Source organism: Bombina bombina, chromosome 1 (assembly GCF_027579735.1).
Source record: "Bombina bombina isolate aBomBom1 chromosome 1, aBomBom1.pri, whole genome shotgun sequence".
NCBI classification, from domain to species: domain Eukaryota; kingdom Metazoa; phylum Chordata; class Amphibia; order Anura; family Bombinatoridae; genus Bombina; species Bombina bombina.
This window is the reverse complement of record NC_069499.1, coordinates 1,507,072,216-1,507,092,957: the sequence shown is the minus strand read 5'-3', so window position 1 is coordinate 1,507,092,957 and position 20,742 is coordinate 1,507,072,216. Positions and strand designations below refer to the sequence as shown.

The window sequence follows — 20,742 nt, the reverse complement described above, 5'->3', positions numbered from 1 at the left end:
CTTAGCTACAGGGATTGCTACATAAGGAAGAGGTTCACCTACTGGAGCCTGGTCATAGGTCCAGGGCGCAGAGCAGACGGCGAGATACCAGCCCAGCAGCGGTGGTTTATAGAGTCTGCATTACTTATGGTGGCTACGCAGCAGTTATAGAGTGTCCACGGTGCTGCTGCTCCTTTGGTGAGCGCTAGGAGCATCCTTTTCTACGGTCCAACTTCCAGCCAGCCTGGAGGCAACCGTAACATTTGGCGGCAGCGGTGGGATTGGTGTCCTAGCGCAAGGAGCAGCACCACAACAGCACTGGTATCGTAGGAAAGTTATTGAGGGCAACGCTAGCCACTGCGCAGCGTCCCTACCTACAGCAGCATGGAGCTGACAAGATACTGGTCAGAACCATGTGAAGAGCACCTCAACCGGATCCGTCGCTATGAGGGCGCGGATTTCGTTCCAGAGGTAAAGAGGCGGCTAGTCCGATATGGTCCAGACCCTGCGCAGGAGGTAGTCAGTCGCATCATCCGGGAATTGGATATGGAGAACAAAGCGGCACGAGCCTTTGAGCGCCAACTGTGGAGTTTGAGGGTATGGACACCTGGTCTCTCTCACCAGCCGCAGCATGTTCCACAGGGAGAGGAGAGCAGCGACCTCCCTCCCCAGCGGCAGTATACTGTGCAGAGGGAAGAGACAACCGGTCTCCTTCCCCAACCCCAACCAGAGATACCAGAGGCAGCAGGCCTCATAGACTGGTCCTGGGAGGACCCCCAGCAGGCAGGTGGAGATGGGACCGCAGTCTCTCTACCGGCCCTACAGGGATGCTGGGCAGGCGGCCCAGATCCCCAGCCACAGACCCAGCTACAGGGAGGGGAGAGCATCGACCTCCCTCCCCAGCCGGAGTGTGCCTTCCAGGGAGAGGAGACAACCGGTCTCTCTCCCCAGCCGCAGCATGTTCCACAGGAAGAGGAGAGCATCGACCTCCCTTCCCAACGGCCGCCGGAGTATCAGGAGGAGGAGGTAAGCCAATCTCCCCCTCCCCAGCTAACTCCTAACTTGGGCCCAGGGTTAACAGTGGAGATGTTAACCCCCACTGACCCCCACGTTCCCTTTGCCACCGGGCAGGACTATGCCCCAATTCCCCCAGCAGAAGAGCTGGCATCAGGACAGAGCGCTGCTGGCCTCTGCCCTACAGACCCCCTTGTTACAGGACTGGCCTGCAAACCCCTCACCCCAGCAGAAGCGCTGGCACCAGGGCAGAGTGCCGCTGGCCTCTGCCCCCCAAGTACCATCAGCTATTTGCCCAGCTGCGCCAGGAAGGCAGAGGATGCTACACTTTCATCCTATAACCTGGAACCTACAGGCCAGTGCTACTTGTTGTGGGGGGGGCTGCTTTGCTGCTAGTGTTTATTTGTGGGTGGGTTGCGAGACTAACTTAGGCACTGACCGACAGAAGGTCAGGTGCCTTGTTAGTCTCCCTCCAAAAGGGGAGATATGTTACAAACTGCTATTTGTGACTGGCTCTTTAAATGGAAGGTTGCCCTGCTTCCCTGGATTTTGGAGAAGCCTATTTGCCAGCCTCCTTCCTCATGACTATGGCCCCTGGAAGATTGTGCCCCTGAGAGTATATTGACTTTTGTTGGGTGTGTGTGGCCCTTTGGGAACCGTCTGGGGACATATTGTGACTTTGGTGAACAATGCCCCCTTTAAGACTATGTCCCCAGACCTGTGAAATGACTTGTCCCTGGCTTTCTCCCACTTGGTTCAGTTTCATTGTGTGCCATTAAGAGTTAAATTTTGTTCAGCTTCAAGAAACCTATTCTAAATACAAGTCTGCTGGGATTAGCTCTAATTAGGTTTAGTGATCAACTTTCCCATTGTCTAATCAGACTTCTAGTATTGATAAGGTGGACTGCATTGTTTTATTGTGTGTAATGTTATCTGCTGAAGTAAATGTTGTGGCCTGTCAAAGGGAGTGTCTCTCTATCTAATATCAAATGTGTGATGGGGGATTTTATGCCTCCCCCTGAGAGTGTCCTGTTTGCATGTAACCTCAATAAAAAGGAGGCTGTGTGCTCCAGCACATCAGACCTATTTTTGACCCTCTAACTTGCAGCTTTGACTCATGTTTGTAGGGGACAGCTTATAATCACTACACGGATTGCTATGCTCTTCATACTCCCTTAGCTACAGGGATTGCTACATAAGGAAGAGGTTCACCTACTGGAGCCTGGTCATAGGTCCAGGGCGCAGAGCAGACGACGAGATACCAGCCCAGCATCGGTGGTTTATAGAGTCTGCATTACTTATGGTGGCTACGCAGCAGTTATAGAGTGTCCACGGTGCTGCTGCTCCTTTGGTGAGCGCTAGGAGCATCCTTTTCTACGGTCCAACTTCCAGCCAGCCTGGAGGCAACCGTAACACCCTTCCTGCTTAGAGCCAGCAAAGAGAATGACTGGGGGGTGGAGTTAAGGTGGGAGCTATATAGATAGCTCTGCTGTGGTGCTCTCTTTGCTACTTCCTGTCAGGAAGGACAATATCCCACAAGTTAGGATGAATCCGTTGACTCGGTACATATTGCAAAAGAAAAGTCCTCCTCTTAGGCACTAAGACCTGTGCCACTGCTAAGGAATTATGCCACACCGATAGTAATAGCCTCACAGGTATAATATATATACATATATATTCAAGCACTTGTCCCAGTTTCTAATAAAAATGACCTCACTGAGGTCTTACAAATCCTGTTCCATATCTCCTAACCTTTAAACTACAGCTATGACTACATACCCCCATAGATAAAAGAGGTTTGAGTAGAAGAGTGCTGCAAATATTTACTACCCCTTATAAGAGAACAATAAGTTATTATGGGGGAAAAGGAGACTGGACTGACCCCAATTTAGAAGACATCTTCCTTCAAGCTGGGATCTGAAACAGAAGGAAATTAAGTGCAACTAACACTGTAAACCTTATACAGGAAGGATAGCTTATACAGGCTGGAAGAAGGTATGGGAACTTCCCAGCGACATTCAGAAGCTAATATAGCCCAATACTCTACTAAGAGAAATACATGGCTCCAAAACACTCCCCTGTCTTCTCTTGCAGGAAACAATCCATCTGAGGACATTAAAACTTGAATCTTCTTAGAACTTATCAAGCTTCTTTACAGATTGTTTGTCTGCAAATGGAGGGTCCACAATCTAAAAGGCAAGTAAAACTTCCAGCAACAGAGCGTCTGTGTGCTCTAATTTGAAAATAAAGGACACATTCTGCTACTTCATCAGAAGCGGGGTCCTGGGTTTCTGAATAACCATCCTCAGTTGAGGAGGATTATGATTCTACTGTACTCATGGAGAATACAGGCTACCTAGATGGGTCGCTCCTTAGGAATGTTCCAGATGAGCCCAAGGCCTGCAAACGGTTCTCTTCTGTCTTCTTTTGCATGCGTTTGTGTTTAACTGGTTGAGGGCATGCTAGTCATTAGTATTAAGATTACAAAATGTATGGTTTTATGTTGGGATGCAGGTCCGTAGATCTGTCCTGGGGATAACTCATTAGACACAGACTCAGTACATAGGTCACAGCTGAGTATGGGGAAAAAAAATCCTTACATACCAAACAGATGAGAGTGAGAATGGGTTAAATATTCAGTATGTCATAAGACTTTAGCTGCACCATGATTTCACAGAAACACAGAAAAACAGGCACAGAAAGAATTAACCCCCTCAGAGGAACACACAAATATTTGCACAATGTAAGACAGAGGTACCTGTGAGGGAACAGAAAAACTGTGGACTGTCTCTGAAAATGAGCTCCCAGCTTCAGAAATGTTTCTGATCTTATGATAATCAGCTGAGAATGAGGACCAGAGCTCCAGTATGTGCTAAAGCCAGCACAGGTAAATTTAAAGACTGAACCTACTACAAATGTACACTAAAGTGCCTAAAACTGTATGTAAATATGTCCCTAGACTATATGAGTCATGAGTAAATGTTCATGCTAATTGGCCTGTGGGCTATGAAGGTTCATGGTCAGCACGTTAGTCTATCGTGCTCACCTTAGCAGAAGTCTGCTTCCAGTAGACGCGCCCATACGAGGCAAAGGATCTGTAGGAGCAGCACACTGTAGACCAGGGGTTTGCCAGGCATGCCCACATTTCAGATGGGAGGCTAGTGGCATCTCCACACTAGGAGAAAATGTTCACTGCCTGGCTGAATTCCTGTCCTCTGCCCTATTTGTAGGTACTCAAAGGAGGATAATGGGCCTCAGATTGGTTAGATAACCCCTTTAAATTGAAGTGTAGATCAGCACTTCAGGTCTCACCATGCTCTTTGCTGGAGACAAAAAAAATGACTAAGAAATCACAGGAAAGTGGGATGGTTTAAAGCTCTGTTGTGTGGGGTGTTTCCTCCTTCAGGACTGCACTTTAATCCCACATGTGATGGCTAGTTTTATGAAAGAAAAAGTTCTAAATGATTAACAATTGCTAGGGAAAGGCAAACTAAATAAATGTTTAAATATGATACAGGGGATATAGTGGTGTGAAAAAAATAATTAAGTCCTCTGTCAAGTCAAATAGAACTTCTGTTATCATACCTGGTGCTTTATAGGAAATGTGTATTTGACCCATGTGGCTTGCTGCATACTTTCATCTTCCTCTTGCTTTCTTTCCCTCTTCTTGACCTTTTCTTTTTCTTCTCGCTCTATTGAGGTCATTCTACGTAACCTGAAAAATTTAAGCCAACCAAAATTAGGCATCTGACTTTTCCGTAACCATACTTGTAACAACATCATTATCTAAAAAAGTTATTGATGCACCCGACAATGTATATAAATTCAACAAACATTCACACAAACATTAAATAGGGCCAAGCTATTAATATCTCATTAAATAATCTCCTTATTCTCCACACAAACAACAACAAAATTAAAGCAAGAAACCTTAATTCTACTAAATGCTCCAAAATGTTGGAAGGAAAGTTGAAACTAAGGTGCAGTTTAAAACTGAATACAACTTGTTTTTTCTTCCTTTCAAGTTGCACATGGAACGTTTCAAGGAGTTTGGACTCAAAACTCATGTGACACTGCACCATAAGAGAACCAATAAATAATAATTATTGTTATTATTATTATAACTATTATACCTAGACAGCTAATGACCATTGTTCAAAGTATGGGTGTGCTATTTACTTGTCAATAAAACTACAGCACACTCATTTAGTCATTTGGTGAAATAGAACTTACCACAGAAAATGAAACCAATAAATGATTTCAATCTTCCTCAATTTTCCATATATTGGACAGAAAACATAAAGCCAATGGGTAATAAGACTATTTTTTTCAGTGAATGCAAGACTCCTCCACCAGCATCTCTAATTACAGCAGTAGGACAGAATGGGATGGAATCACCCTAGTAGCGCCAACAATCTAAATCCATAAAACAGTAACAACATGTGCAAAACATAATAGTACATTTTTCCCACAATTACAATTTTACCATAGCTGAAACATGCATGTCATTTGTCAGGAACAGGGATGTGTGCCTTAAAAAGTATTCATAACAAATATCTGCTTCAGTTGCCCAAGAAGTAGAGAGGCTGCCTTCTCAAATAAGTTTTAGGCCTCAATGACACTGTTGCCTGACAAAATGAGAGATTACATCTTAAAATTGTAGTCTTGGCAAGAATGTAAAAAAAACAGAATTTATGCTTACCTGATAAATTTCTTTCTCTTACGGTGTGTCCGGTCCACGGCTTCATCCTTACTTGTGGGATATTCTCAATCCCTACAGGAAGTGGCAAAGAGAGCACACAGCAGAGCTGTCCATATAGCTCCCCTCAGGCTCCGCCCCCCCCAGTCATTCGACCGACGGTTAGGAGAAAAAGGAGAACCATAGGGTGCAGTGGTGACTGTAGTTTACAAAAATAATTTTAGACCTGACTAAATCGCCAGGGTGGGCCGTGGACCGGACACACCGTAAGAGAAAGAAATTTATCAGGTAAGCATAAATTCTGTTTTCTCTTACATTGGTGTGTCCGGTCCACGGCTTCATCCTTACTTGTGGGAACCAATACCAAAGCTTTAGGACACGGATGAAGGGAGGGAAACAGTCAGGTAACCTAAACAGAAGGCACCACTGCTTGTAAAACCTTTCTCCCAAAAATAGCCTCCGAAGAAGCAAAAGTATCGAATTTGTAAAATTTGGCAAATGTATGCAGTGAAGACCAAGTCGCTGCCTTACAAATCTGTTCAACAGAAGCCTCGTTCTTGAAAGCCCATGTGGAAGCCACAGCTCTAGTGGAGTGAGCGGTAATTCGTTCAGGAGGCTGCCGTCCGGCAGTCTCATAAGCCAATCGGATGATGCTTTTCAGCCAGAAGGAAAGAGAGGTAGCAGTTGCTCTGTTTGTCTGAAATCTTTTGTTGCTTCTAAATTTTGAATTTTAAAGCACGAACCACATCTAGATTGTGTAACTGACGTTCCTTTTTAGAAACTGGATTAGGACACAGAGAAGGAACAACTATTTCTTGGTTAATATTCTTATTGGAAACTACCTTTGGAAGAAAACCAGGCTTGGTATGCAAAACAACCTTATCTGTATGGAACACCAGATAGGGTGAGGTACACTGCAAAGCAGACAATTCAGAAACTCTTCGAGCAGAAGAAATAGCAACCAAAAACAAAACTTTCCAAGATAGTAACTTAATATCTACGGAATGTAGAGGTTCAAACGGAACCCCTTGAAGAACTGAAAGAACTAAATTTAGACTCCATGGAGGAGCCACAGGTCTGTAAACAGGTTTGATCCTAACTAAGGCCTGTACAAACGCCTGCACATCTGGCACAGCTGCCAGACGCTTATGTAACAGAATAGACAGAGCAGATATCTGTCCTTTCAACGAACTAGCTGACAATCCTTTCTCCAATCCTTCTTGGAGGAAAGATAACAACCTTGGAATCCTAATCTTACTCCACGAGTAACCCTTGGATTCGCACCAACAAAGATATTTTTGGCATATCTTATGATAAATTTTCCTAGTAACAGGCTTTCTAGCCTGGATCAGAGTATCTATAACTGATTCAGAGAACCCACGCTTAGCTAAAATTAAGCGTTCAATCTCCAAGCAGTCAGTTGCAGAGAAACTAGGTTTGGATGTTTGAATGGACCTTGGATTAGAAGGTCCTGCCTCAAAGGTAGCTTCCATGGTGGAGCCGATGACATATCCACCAAGTCTGCATATCAAGTCCTGCGAGGTCACGCAGGAGCTATCAGAATTACCGAAGCCTTCTCCTGTTTGATTCTGGCTACTAGCCGAGGGAGAAGAAGAAACGGTGGAAAGACATAAGCCAGATTGAATGATCACCTTGGGATCCCTGGACCCGTAAAGGGGAACTTTTGAGTTCTGGTGGGACGCCATCAGGTCCAGTTCTATGTTGTCCGACTAAAATCTGATGAATTTGACCTCCGCCAGCTGAGGCCAGGCCTGGAGGGCATTGAATATCGCTCTCAATACTAAAATGTTTATCGGGAGAAGAGATTCCTCCCGAGACCATAGACCCTGAGCTTTCATGGAGTTCCAGACCGCACCCCAGCCTAAGAGACTGGCGTCGGTCGTGACAATGATCCACTCCGGTCTGCGGAAACTCATTCCCTGAGACAGGTGATCCTGAGACAACCACCAGAGGAGCGATTCTCTGGTTATCTGGTCCATTTGTATCTGGGGAGACAAATCTGCATAATCCCCATTCCACTGTTTGAGCATGCACAGTTGCAGTGGTCTCAAATGAATTCTGGCAAAGGGGACTGTGTCCATTGCCGCAACCATTATATCGATTACCTCCATGCACCGAGCCAAAGAAGGCTGAGGATTGGCATGAAGAACTCGACAGGAATTCGAAAGTTTTAACTTCTTGACCTCCGTCAGAAAGATTTTCATTTCTATCGAGTCTATTATTGTTCCCAGGAAGGGAACCCTTGTGACCGGGGACAGAGAACTTCTTTCTACGTTCACCTTCCACCCGTGAGATCTTAGAAAGGCCAACACAATGCCTGTATGCGCCTTTGCTCTGTGAAAAGACAACGCTTGTATTAAGATATCGTCTAGGTAAGGTGCTACTGCAATGCCCCGCGGTCTTAGAACCGCTAGAAGGGACCCTAGCACCTTCGTGAATATTTTTGGAGCAGTGGCCAACCCGAAGGGAAGAGCCACAAACTGATAATGCTTGTCCATGAAGGCGAACCTTAGGAACTGATGGTGATCCTTGTGGATAGGAATATGCAGGTACGCATCCTTTAAATCCACGGTAGTCATATATTGACCCTCCTGGATCATTGGTAAGATTGTCCATATAGTTTCCATCTTGAATGATGGAACTCTGAGAAATTTGTTTAGGATTTTTAAGTCCAGAATTGGCCTGAAAGTTCCTTCCTTTTTGGGAACTACAAACAGGTTTGAGTAAAAAACTCCGTCCTCATTCTGCAGTTGGGACTGGGTGAATTACTCCCATCTTTAAAAGATCTTCTATGCAAAGTAAGAATGCCTGTCTCTTTGTCTGGTCTAAAGACAAGCGAGACATGTGGAACCTTCCTCTTGGAGGAAGGTCCTTGAATTCCAGAAGGTACCCCTGAGAGACAATTTCTAACGCCCAGGGATCCAGAACATCTCTTGCCCAGGCCTGAGCAAAGAGAGAAAGTCTGCCCCCTACTAGATCCGGTCCCGGATCGGGGGCTACCCTTTCATGCTGTCTTGGTAGCAGCAGCAGGCTTCTTGGCCTGTTTACCCTTGTTCCAGCCTTGCATGGGTTTCCATGCAGGTTTTGACTGGGAAGCGTTAACCTCTTCCTTAGTGGCTGTAGAAGTAGAAGCGGGTCCGTTCCTGAAATTGCGAAAGGAACGAAAATTAGACTTATTTTTAGCCTTAAAAGGTCTATGTTGTGGAAGAGCATGGCCCTTTCCTCCAGTAATATCGGAAATAATCTCTTTCAACTCTGGCCCAAAAAGGGTCTTATCCTTGAAAGGAATATTAAGCAATTTTGTTTTGGACGACACATCCGCCGACCAAGATTTTAGCCAAAGCGCCCTGCGCGCCACGATTGCAAAACCAGAATTTTTCGCCGCTAATTTAGCTAACTGAAGAGCGGCATCTGTAATGAAAGAATTAGCCAACTTCAGGGCGTGAATTCTGTCCATAACCTCATCATAAGGGGTCTCCCTCTGAAGGGAGTTCTCTAGTTCCTCAAACCAAAAAGCAGCTGCAGTGGTTACAGGAATAATGCAAGAAATTGGTTGAAGAAAAAAACCTTGTTGAACAAATATTTTCTTAAGCAAACCTTCCAATTTTTTATCCATAGGATCTTTGAAAGCACAACTGTCTTCTATTGGTATAGTGGTGCGCTTAGCTAGTGTTGAAACTGCCCCCTCCACCTTAGGGACCGTCTGCCACGCATCCCTTCTGGGGTTAACAATGGGGAACATTTTCTTAAATATAAGGGGGGGGGGGGGGGGGAGGACAAAAGGTACACCTGGTCTCTCCCACTCCCTGGTCACAATATCCGCCACCCTCTTAGGTATCGGAAATGCATCAGTGTGTACCGGGACCTCTAAGAATTTGTCAATTTTACACAATTTTTCTGGGACCACCAAGGGGTCACAATCATCTAGCGTAGCTAAAACCTCCTTAAGCAGGGCGCGGAGGTGCTCTAGCTTAAATTTAAATGCTATAGTATCTCGCTCTGCCTGCTGAGCAATTTTTCCTGAGTCAGAAATTTCTCCCTCAGACAGGCCCTCCCTCACCGCCAAGTCAGATTGATGTGAGGGCACTACAGATAAATTATCCGCTGCGTCTGATTGCTCATTTTCTGTATTTAAAACTGAGCTATCGCGCTTTCTTGGAAATGCTGGCAGTTTGGATAGAAAAGCTGCGAGAGAATTATCCATGATTGTTGCTAATTGCTGCAAGGTAACAGGGATCGATGCGCTAGATGTGCTGGGCATCGCCTGCGCGGGCATAACTGGTGTTGACACAGACGGGGAAGATAAAATACTCTCCTCGTTACCTTCAGCTAAAGATACATCTTGGGCTACATTTTTAAGTGTCATTGTATGGTCCTTAAACTGCTTGGACGCTATAGCACACTTCAAACATAAATTCAATGGGGGTACCGCCATGGCTTCTAAACATATAGATCAAGCGCTATCTGAAGGCTCAGACATGTTTGACAGACTTAGACAGCACTAAAATGCAATAAAAAATACCTTTGACAAAAACGTTACTGTGTCTTTAAATAATAAAAGTGCACACTTTATTACCAAAACATCAAATAACCATCAAGGAAACATCCGATTTTAATGAAATTTTCACCACATTATCCTAATGCTTTGAAAAGATTGCACACATATTTTCAGCTCAATTAACCCCTTAATGCCCAAACCGGAGCTAAAACATGAATTTGTACTATGCCACAGCTTCTGCTGAGGCTTTTACCGTCCTTAGGGATTATATGGAGTAGAAATAAGCCTGTCTGAAGTCCCTCTGAAGTCTCTGGACACCACACGAGGCTACATGAACTGTCTTGTCAAAAACAACTGCGCAACTGAGGCGCGAAAATGAGGCCTCCTCCTCTGCATTACAAAGTGCTGGGGCCTTTCTGAGGAGATTAGAGTCTAATCAAATGCCAGGCGAATAAAAAAAAACCATAAGCGTTTTTATAAGTCACAAAAACACCTAAACTATAAATAATTATGCTAAGAAGCAAGCCCAAAATAGTGTCAACCAGCAACTAAGCCCTTTATTTAAGCCATTATTTTATACATAGTCTAAGAAACATGGCTTACCTTCCCCTATGGGGATTACAGACAGTCTTCTAGCATTAATGGGTTTTGTTAGAAAAATGACTGATCATACCTGAAGCAGTTAAGCCTGCAAACTGTTCCCCCCAACTGAAGTTCTCCTGTATTCAACAGTCCTGCGTGGGAACAGCAATGGATTTTAGTTACTGATGCTAAAATCATAGTCCTCTCAGCAGAAATCCTCATCACTTTCTGCTTCAGAGTAAATAGTACAAGCCGGCACTATTTTAAAATAACAAACTTTTGATAGAAGAAATAAAAACTACAAACTAACACCACAAACTCTTTACCACCCCCGTGGAGATGCTACTTGTTTAGAGCGGCAAAGAGAATGACTGGGGAAGTGGAGCCTGAGGGGAGCTATATGGACAGCTCTGCTGTGTGCTCTCTTTGCCACTTCCTGTAGGGATTGAGAATATCCCACAAGTAAGGATGAAGCCGTGGACCGGACACACCAATGTAAGAGAAAAGGAAGATATTTACCTCAAAATTCTCACCACTCTAAAGGGAATTTAAGCAGCCAATCAGAATATACAGGGGAAACATAAAATAATGTGCCTTAGATAACATTACAATATCACACAGAGGCCCCTTTTAAATTACTATGACAGTATGACACAGAGGCCCAATAGATAACTATGTCCGTATACCACAAAAGCCCTTTGGTAAGGCCTAAACAAAATGAGGAGCAACAAGGGTAATATAAACGCTCTTAAGCAACCCAATGGCAGAAAAGAAAAACAACAACAGCCCAAGACCCTTGGAGAATGAAAAATCTTACTTCCACCAAGACAGGACTGCACCGGAGATCCGAATGCAAATAAGAAAAGTGTACGAAAACATTAATCCCAGTGCAGGTCTTGCAGCAAAAACACTGCTGCTCAAAGTGAAAAGAAAGCTGAGCAAGAGCCCAGCTCCTCTAATGCACCCAGACACAGTGTGAGAGGCACCGGATAGTGATATGCGCAAAGGAACTATGGTCGCACAGAAATTTTTTAAAGGAATACACACAATTAATAAAATTAAAATACACAACAATACAGTAAAATCACATGAGAGGGAAAAAATTATTAAAGGGACAGTAAAGTCACAAAAAATCTTTCAAAATTTAAATAGGGCATGTAATTTTAAACAACTTTCCAATTTATTTTTATTACCTATTTTGCTTTGTTCTCTTGGTATTCTTAGTTGAAAGCTAAATCTAGGAGGTTCATGTGCTAATTTCTTGAAGACTGCCTCTAATCGGAAAGCATTTTGACAGTTTTTCACCACTAGAGGGCGTTAGTTCATGTGTTTCATATAGATAACATTGAGCTCCGGCACGTGAAGCTCCTAGTAGCAAGCACTGATTGGCTAAAAATGCAAGTCTGTCAAAAGAACTGAAATAAGGGGGCAGTTTGCAGAGGCATAGATACAAGGTAATCACAGAGGTAAAAAGTATATTATTATAACTGTGTTGGTTATGCTAAATTGGGGAATGAGTAATAAAGGGATTATCTACCTTTTTAAACAACAAAAATTCTGGTGTTTACTGTCCCTTTAAACTCTTCCATTATACTCATAAGAGGCTTCACATAACCTCAATATCTCCATGTATAACCCATAGAGCAATTATGTTTGTGGACTCTAATGGAGTATTAGAGTCCTAAGAAATTAGCATTCAACTAAGGTTTAGCTTTCAACTAAGAATACCAAGGGAACAAAGCAAAATTGATGATAAAAGTAAATTGGAAAGTTGTTAAAAATGACATGCCCTATTTGAATCATGGAAGTTTTTTTTGGATTTGACTGTCCCTTTAAGTTTAACATTTCAACTGGCATGATGCAAAATTGCTGAAAAGGAGCAAAAATGCCACTTTGAATAACTACTGCTTCTACTGAGACCATCCATAAAATCAACATGTAGACTATCAAGAAGAATAGAAAAAGTAAGATTCTATTAACAGATGAGAACACACTAGTATAGGAAAAAGAAAATTTATGCTTACCTGATAAATTTATTTCTTTTTAGACACGATGAGTCCACGGATTTCATCCTTACTTGTGGGATATTCACCTCCTGGTCAGCAGGAGGAGGCAAAGAGCAAAATAGCAGAGCTGTTAAATAGCTCCTCTCTTCCCTCCCACTCCAGTCATTTCACTGAAGTTAGGAAGAGAAAGGAAAAGCCAAGGTGCAGAGGTGTCTGAAGTTTACAAAAAATAATAACCTGTCTCAGAGAACAGGGCGGGCCGTGGACTAATCGTGTCTAAAAAGAAATAAATATATCAGGTAAGCATAAATTTTCTTTTCTTTTTAAAGACACGATGAGTCCACAGATTTCATCCTTCCTTGTGGGATACAATACCAAAGCTAGAGCACACGGATGAAAAGGGAGGGACAAGACAGGGAACCTAAACGCAAGGCACCACTTCTTGATGAACCTTTCTCCCAAAAGCAGCCTCAGCCGAGGCAAAAGAATCAAATTTGTAAAATTTTGAAAAAGTGTGAAGAGAAGACCAAGTTGCAGCCTTGCAAATCTGTTCTACAGAAGCTTCATTTTTGAATGCCCATGAGGAAGCAACAGACCTAGCGGAATGAGCCGTAACTCTTTCAGGAGGCTGCTGTCCAGCAGTCTCTTATATGCAAAACGGATGATACTCTTCAACCAAAAAGAAAGAGAGGCAGCCGTAGCATTCTGATCCTTACGTTTCCCAGAGAAAATGATAAACAAAGAAGACGACTGACGAAAGTCCTTAGTCGCCTGTAAAGAAATTTTTTAAAGCACGGACCACGTCCAAATTGAACAGAAGTCCTTCCTTCTGAGAAAAAGGATAAGGACACAAGAAAAGAACAATAATTTCCTGATTAATGTTCCAACCAGAAACAATCTTTAGGAAGAAATCCTAATTGTAGTACATAAAACGACATTATCTGAATGGAAATAAGATAAGGAGAAATAGCAACAAGAAATAAAACTTTCCAAGATAACAATATCTAAAGGAAAGAATAGGCTCAAACGGAGACCCTTGAAGAACTCTGAAAACTAGATTCAGACTCCATGGAGGAGTAACTGTATGAACACAGGCCTGATCCTGACCAAGGCCTGACAAAATGATTGTACATCTGGAACATAAACCAGAGTTTGTGTAACAAAAAAGAGAACTGTTACCCCTTAGGGAACTTGATGATAAACCTTCCTCCAAACCCTCTTGGAGAAAAAACAAAAGTCTAGGAATCCTATCTACTCCATGAGTAGCCCATGGAATCACCCAATAGATATTAACACCATATCTTAACCCCTTGAGTGCTAACGACGGCTCTGAGCCATCACAGAGTTTCCCACTCTGGTGCTAACGACGGCTCAGAGCCGTCGCTAGCACTCTCCCACATTGAGGGAGATCTGGGGGCTCCCACCCGCTCCTACCCCATCGCTGGGGCTTCACGTTTTGCGCGGCAACGTCACCCGCAATGACGTGATGACGTCACCGCGCAACTTTATTAACAACAATAACAGTACAAAGTATAGGGAAAGGGGACATGCTGCTTAGACGCCTGTATCTCAGGCATCTAAGCAGCTACAGACCCCCAAGACCCACCATTGGAAAGGTAATCACCTAACCTTTCCAATGGTGTAAGTCTTGGAGATCTGAAAAAAATATATATAAAAGTTTAAAAAAAATTTCAAAAAAAAAAAAAAAAAAAAAAAGCCTTCAATCACCTTAGCACCCAGGTGGGAAAGTGCTTAGCGCTCAAAGGGTTAAGATAAAATTGACTAGTAACAGGCTTTCGAGCCTGAATCATGGTCACAATGACTGAGTCAGAAAAACCCTGCTTGGATAAAAATAAGTGTTCAATCTTCAAGCAGTCAGCTTCAGATTAACCAGATTTGAATGAAGGAGGAGCCTTGAATTAGAAGGTCCCTTCTGAACGGAAGCCCCCAAGGTGGCAGAGATGACATGTCCACCAGATCTGCATACCAAATCCTACAAGGTGAAGTCGATGCTATGAGGATCACCGAAGTCCTCTCCAGCTTGAGACGAGCAATGGCCCGAGGAAGAAAAGCAAACAGAGGAAAAGCTGGAGAAAACTTCCGGATGGAGTTCCCACTTCCCTAGATGAAAGGACTGCCTGCTCAGGAAATCCACCTCTTAAATGTTCCACCTCCGGGTTGTGGCTCGCCAACAGGTCATCGGTAAGGACATGTAGATCGACTGGAACCAGATAAACTGGGCCAAACTTAACTGAGGCCAGGCCAAAAGCACATTGTAGATCACTCTCAGTTCCAGAATGTGTATAGGAAATACAGACTGAGTCCAAACCCTCTAAACCCTTAGGGAGCTCCAGACTGCTTCCCTAGAAGGCTGGAGTCTGTTGCCACAATCACCCAAGATGGAGACAAGTATCGATAATCTTTGAATTCCTGACTAATGTCAGAAAAATCTTCATTGAAATGGAATTTATTATAGTTCCCAAGAAAGTTACCCTGGTGCTTGGGACTAAGGAACTCTTATCCAAATTTACCTTCCACCCGTGAGATCGCAGAAAGTGAAATCTTGTTTGCTGTAAGGATGGCGCCTGGACTAGGATGACGTCCAGATAGGGCGCCACTGCAATGCTCCGTAACTAAAGCACCGTCAACAGCAATCCCAGAGCCTTTGTGATAACTCTTAAGAGCTGTGGCAAGACCAAAAAGAAACGTTCATCCAGTAAGGCAAACCTTAGAACTTGAGACGATTCTAGTGCAGTGCTTGACGAATATGTTAAAAAATTAGGAGCCAGTAAGAATATTTAGAAACCACGCATATTTTTAGGAGCCAGACAGTTGGATATGTATATAGATATATGGAGAATAACCCAAAAGGTTAGGAGCCAGGGGTAAAATTCTAGGAGTCAGTGGCTCCCAGGCTCCTGGGTTTGTCGAGCCCTGTTCTATTGTATAATACATGAAGGAACGCGTCCTTTAATTCCACTCATAAATTGAGCCTCTTGGATCAAGGGAAGAATGGAACAAATAGTTTCCATCTTGAAGGACGGTATACTAAGAAATTTGTTTAGACTCCTGAGATCTAAAAACATAATTTATGTAAGAATTTACTTGATAAATTCATTTATTTCATATTGGCAAGAGTCCATGAGCCAGTGACGTATGGGATATCAATACCCAAGATGTGGAACTCCACGCAAGAGTCACTAGAGAGGGAGGGATAAAAATAAAAACAGCAATTTTCCACTGAAAAAATAATCCACAACCCAAATTATAAGTTTATTCTTTTTAATAACAAGAAAAACTTAAAACATCAGCAGAAGAATCAAACTGAAACAGCTGCCTGAAGAACTTTTCTACCAAAAACTGCTTCTGAAGAAGCAAATACATCAAAACAGTAGAATTTAGTAAATGTATGCAAACAGGACCAAGTTGCCGCTTTGCAAATCTGATCAACTGAAGCTTCATTCTTAAAAGCCCACGAAGTGGAGACTGATCTAGTAGAATGAGCTGTAATTCTCTGAGGCGGGGTCTTACCCGACTGCAAATAAGCTTCATGAATCAAAAGCTTTAACCAAGAAGCCAAGGAAACAGCAGACACCTTCTGACCTTTCCTAGGACCAGAAAATATAACAAATAGACTAGAAGTCTTCCTGAAATCTTTAGTAGCGTCAACATAATATTTCAAAGCTCTTACCACATCCAAAGAATGTAAGGATCTTTCCAAAGAATTCATAGGATTAGGACACAAAGAAGGGACAACAATTTCTCTACTAATGTTGTTAGAATTCACAACCTTAGGTAAAAATTGAAATGAAGTCCGCAAAACAGCTTTATCCTGATGAAAAATCAGAAAAGGAGATTCACAAGAAAGAGCAGATAGCTCAGACACTCTTCTAGCAGAAGAGATAGCCAAAAGGAACAACACTTTCCAAGAAAGTAGTTTAATGTCTAAAGAATGCAGAGGCTCAAATTGAGGAGCCTGTAACACCTTCAAAACCAAATTAAGACTCCAAGGAGGAGAAATTGATTTAATGACGGGCTTAATACGAACTAAAGCCTGTACAAAACAGTGAATATCAGGAAGTTTAGCAATCTTTCTGTGAAATAAAACAGAAAGAGCAGAGATTTGTCCCTTCAAAGAACTTGCAGACAAAACCATCCTGAAGAAACTGTAAAATTCTAGGAATTCTAAAAGAAGGCCAAGAGAATTTATGAGAAGAACACCATGAAATGTAAGTCTTCCAAACTCGATAATAAATCTTTCTAGAGGCAGATTTACAAGCTTGCAACATAGCATTAATCACTGAGTCAGAGAAACCTCTATGACTTAGCACTAAGCGTTCAATTTCCATACCTTCAAATTTAATGATTTGAGATCCTGATGGAAAAACGGACCTTGAGATAGAAGGTCCGGCCTTAACAGAAGTGGCCAAGGTTGGCAACTGGACATCTGAACAAGATCTGCATACCAAAATCTGTGTGGCCATGCTGGAGCCACCAGCAACACAAACGATTGTTCCATGATGATTTTGGAGATCACTCTTGGAAGAAGAACTAGAGGCGGGAAAATGTAAGCAGGATAATAACACCAAGGAAGTGTCAGCGCATCCACTGCTTCCGCCTGAACATCCCTGGACCTGGACAGGTATCTGGGAAGTTTCTTGTTTAGATGAGAGGCCATCAGATCTATCTCTGGAAGACCCCACATGAGCAATCTGAGAAAACACATCTGGATGGAGAGACCACTCCCCTGGATGTAAAGTCTGACGGCTGAGATAATCCGCCTCCCAATTGTCTACACCTCGGATATTCACCGCAGAGATTAGACAGGAGCTGGATTCCGCCCAAGCTAGTATCCGATATACTTCTTTCATAGCTTGTGGACTGTGAGTCCCACCCTGATAATTGATGAACAATTCTCTCTTCAACAGAGGCCAAAACTGAAGAGCTCTGAGAAAATATTGATTGTTAATCTCGCCTCTTGAGATTTCCAAACCCCTTGCACTGTCAGAGATCCCCAAACAGCTCCCCAACTTGAAAGACTTGCACCTGTAGTGATCACAGTCCAGGTTGGCCGAACAAAGGAAGCGACTTGAACTAAACGCTGGTGATTTAACCACCACGTCAGAGAGTGTCGAACATTGGGATTTAAGGATATTAATTGTGATATATTTGTATAATCCCTTCACCACTGATTCAGCATACAAAGCTGGAGAGGTCTCATGTGAAAACGAGCAAAAGGAATAGCGTCCGATGCTGCAGTCATGAGGCCTAAAACTTCCATGCACATAGCCACTGAAGGGAATGACTGAGACTGAAGGTGCCGACAAGCTGCAACCAATTTCAAACGTCTCTTGTCTGTTAGAGACAGAGTCATGGACACTGAATCTATCTGGAAACCTAAAAAGGTGACCCTTGTCTGAGGAATCAAGAAACTTTTTGGTAAATTGATCCTCCAACCATGTCTTTGAAGAAACAACACTAGTTGATTTGTGTGAGATTCTGCAGAACGTAAAGACTGAGCTAGTATTTTTCCTTATTTGGGACAATGAATAGATTTGAATAAAACCCCAGACCTTGTTCCTGAAAAGGAACTGGCATGATTACCCCTGAAGACTCCAGGTCTGAAACACACTTCAGGAAAGCCTGAGCTTTTACTGGATTTGCTGGGATGCGTGAGAGAAAAAAATCTTCTCACAGGAGGTCTTACTCTGAATCCTATTTGATACCCTTGAGAGACAATGCTCTGAATCCATTGATTTTGGACAGAATTTATCCAAATATCCTTGAAAAACCTTAACCTTCCCCATACCAGCTGAGCTGGAATGAGGGCCTCACCTTCATGTGGACTTGGGGGCTAACTTTGGATTTTTAAAAGGCTTGGATTTATTCCAATTTGAGGAAGGCTTCCAAATGGAAAAAGATTCCTTGGGGGAAGGATTAGATTTTTGTTCCTTATTTTGACGAAAGGAACGAAAACCGTTAGGAGCCTTAGATTTACCCTTAGGTTTTTTATCCTGAGGCAGAAACACTCCCTTTCCCCCAGTAACAGTTGAAATAATAGAATCCAATTGAGAACCAAACAAATTATTACCTTGGAAAGAGATAGTAATCTAGACTTAGATGTCATATCAGCATTCCAAGATTTAAGCCACAAAGCTCTTCTAGCCAAAATAGCTAAAGACATGGATCTAACATCAATTTTGATAATATCAAAAATGGCATCACAAATAAAATGATTAGCATGTTGCAGTAAGCGAACAATGCTAGACATGTCAGGATCCAATTCTTGTTGCGCTAAATTCTCCAACCAAAAAGTTGATGCAACCGCAACTTCAGCGAAAGTAATTGCAGGCCTGAGAAGATGACCTGAAAATAGATAGGCTTTCCTTAGTTAACATTCAAGTTTCCTATCTAAAGGATCTTTAAAAGAAGTACTATCTTCCATAGGAATAGTGGTACGTTTAGCAAGAGTAGAAATTGCCCCATCAACCTTGGGGATCTTTTCCCAAAACTCTATAGAAATTGCTGGTAAAGGATACAATTTTTTAAACCTTGAAGAAGGAATAAAATGAGTACCTGGCTTATTCCATTCCTTAGAAATCATATAAGAAATAGCATCAGGAATAGGAAAAACCTCTGGAGTAACCACAGGAGGTTTAAAAACAGCATTTAAACGTTTACTAGTCTTAAAGTCAAGAGGACTGGCTTCCTCAATATCCAAAGTAATTAACACTTCTTTTAACAAGGAACAAATATACTCCATTTTAAATAAATAAGTAGATTTGTCAGTGTCAATATCTGAGGAAGGATCTCCTGAATCAGATAGACCCTCATCAGAGGAGGATAATTCATTATGTTGTCAGTCATTTGAAATTTAATCAACCTTATGAGAAGTTTTAAAAGATCTTTTACGTTTATTAGAAGGCAGGAATGCAGACAAAGCCTTCTGAATAGAATCAGTAACAAATTCTTTAAAGTTCATAGGTATATCATGTACATTAGAATTTGAAGGAACTGCAAACGGCAATGTACTATCACTGATGGATATATTGTCTGCATGTAAAAGTTTATCATGACAACTATTACAAATGACATTCGGAGATATAATTTCCACAATCTTACAACAAATGCACTTAGCTTTGGTAGAACCGATGTCAGGCAGCAAAGTTCCAACAGATACTTCTGAGACAGGATTAGATTGTGACATCTTGAAAAATGTAAAAGAAAAAACAACATATAAAGCAAAATGATCAATTTCCTTATATGACAGTTTCAGGAATGGGAAAAAAATGCAAATAGCATAGCCCTCTGACATAGAAAAAAGGCAAGAGGCAAATAGCAATGGGGTAATAAATATTGAAAACATTTGGCACCAAGTATGACAAACAACGTGACTGAAAATTTTTTGGCGCCAACGACATCTGGAAATGACACACTTGCGTCACTAACGACGCAACCCTGTGAAGGGACTCGGCGTCAACTACGACGCCGGAAATGACAAACTTGCGCCAACGGACGTACTTTCAAGACAAAAAAGTCTTGCGCCAAGAATGACGCAATAAAGTCTAGCATTTGGCGCCTAGTACTGCCTGCAATTTGCAAGAAAATTTTACTCAATCTGAAAAAACATAATTTATGTAAGAACTTACCTGATAAATTCATTTCTTTCATATTAGCAAGAGTCCATGAGCTAGTGACGTATGGGATATACATTCCTACCAGGAGGGGCAAAGTTTCCCAAACCTCAAAATGCCTATAAATACACCCCTCACCACACCCACAAATCAGTTTAACGAATAGCCAAGAAGTGGGATGATAAGAAAAAAGTGTGAAGCATAAATATAAGGAATTGGAATAATTGTGCTTTATATAAAAAAATCATAACCACAAAAAAAGGGTGGGCCTCATGGACTCTTGCTAATATGAAAGAAATGAATTTATCA

General features: G+C 42.4%; 1 protein-coding gene across 1 annotated transcript in view; it reads right to left on the bottom strand.

Annotated features, from left to right (window-relative positions):
* Positions 1–20,742, bottom strand: part of BPTF (bromodomain PHD finger transcription factor) — a 923,754-nt gene that overhangs the window by 543,550 nt on the left and 359,462 nt on the right. Inside the window, exon 10 of the mRNA XM_053721515.1 lies at positions 4,579–4,708. Within this exon, the coding sequence (XP_053577490.1) occupies positions 4,579–4,708 (130 nt within the window). The remainder of the gene's footprint in view (positions 1–4,578; positions 4,709–20,742) is intronic.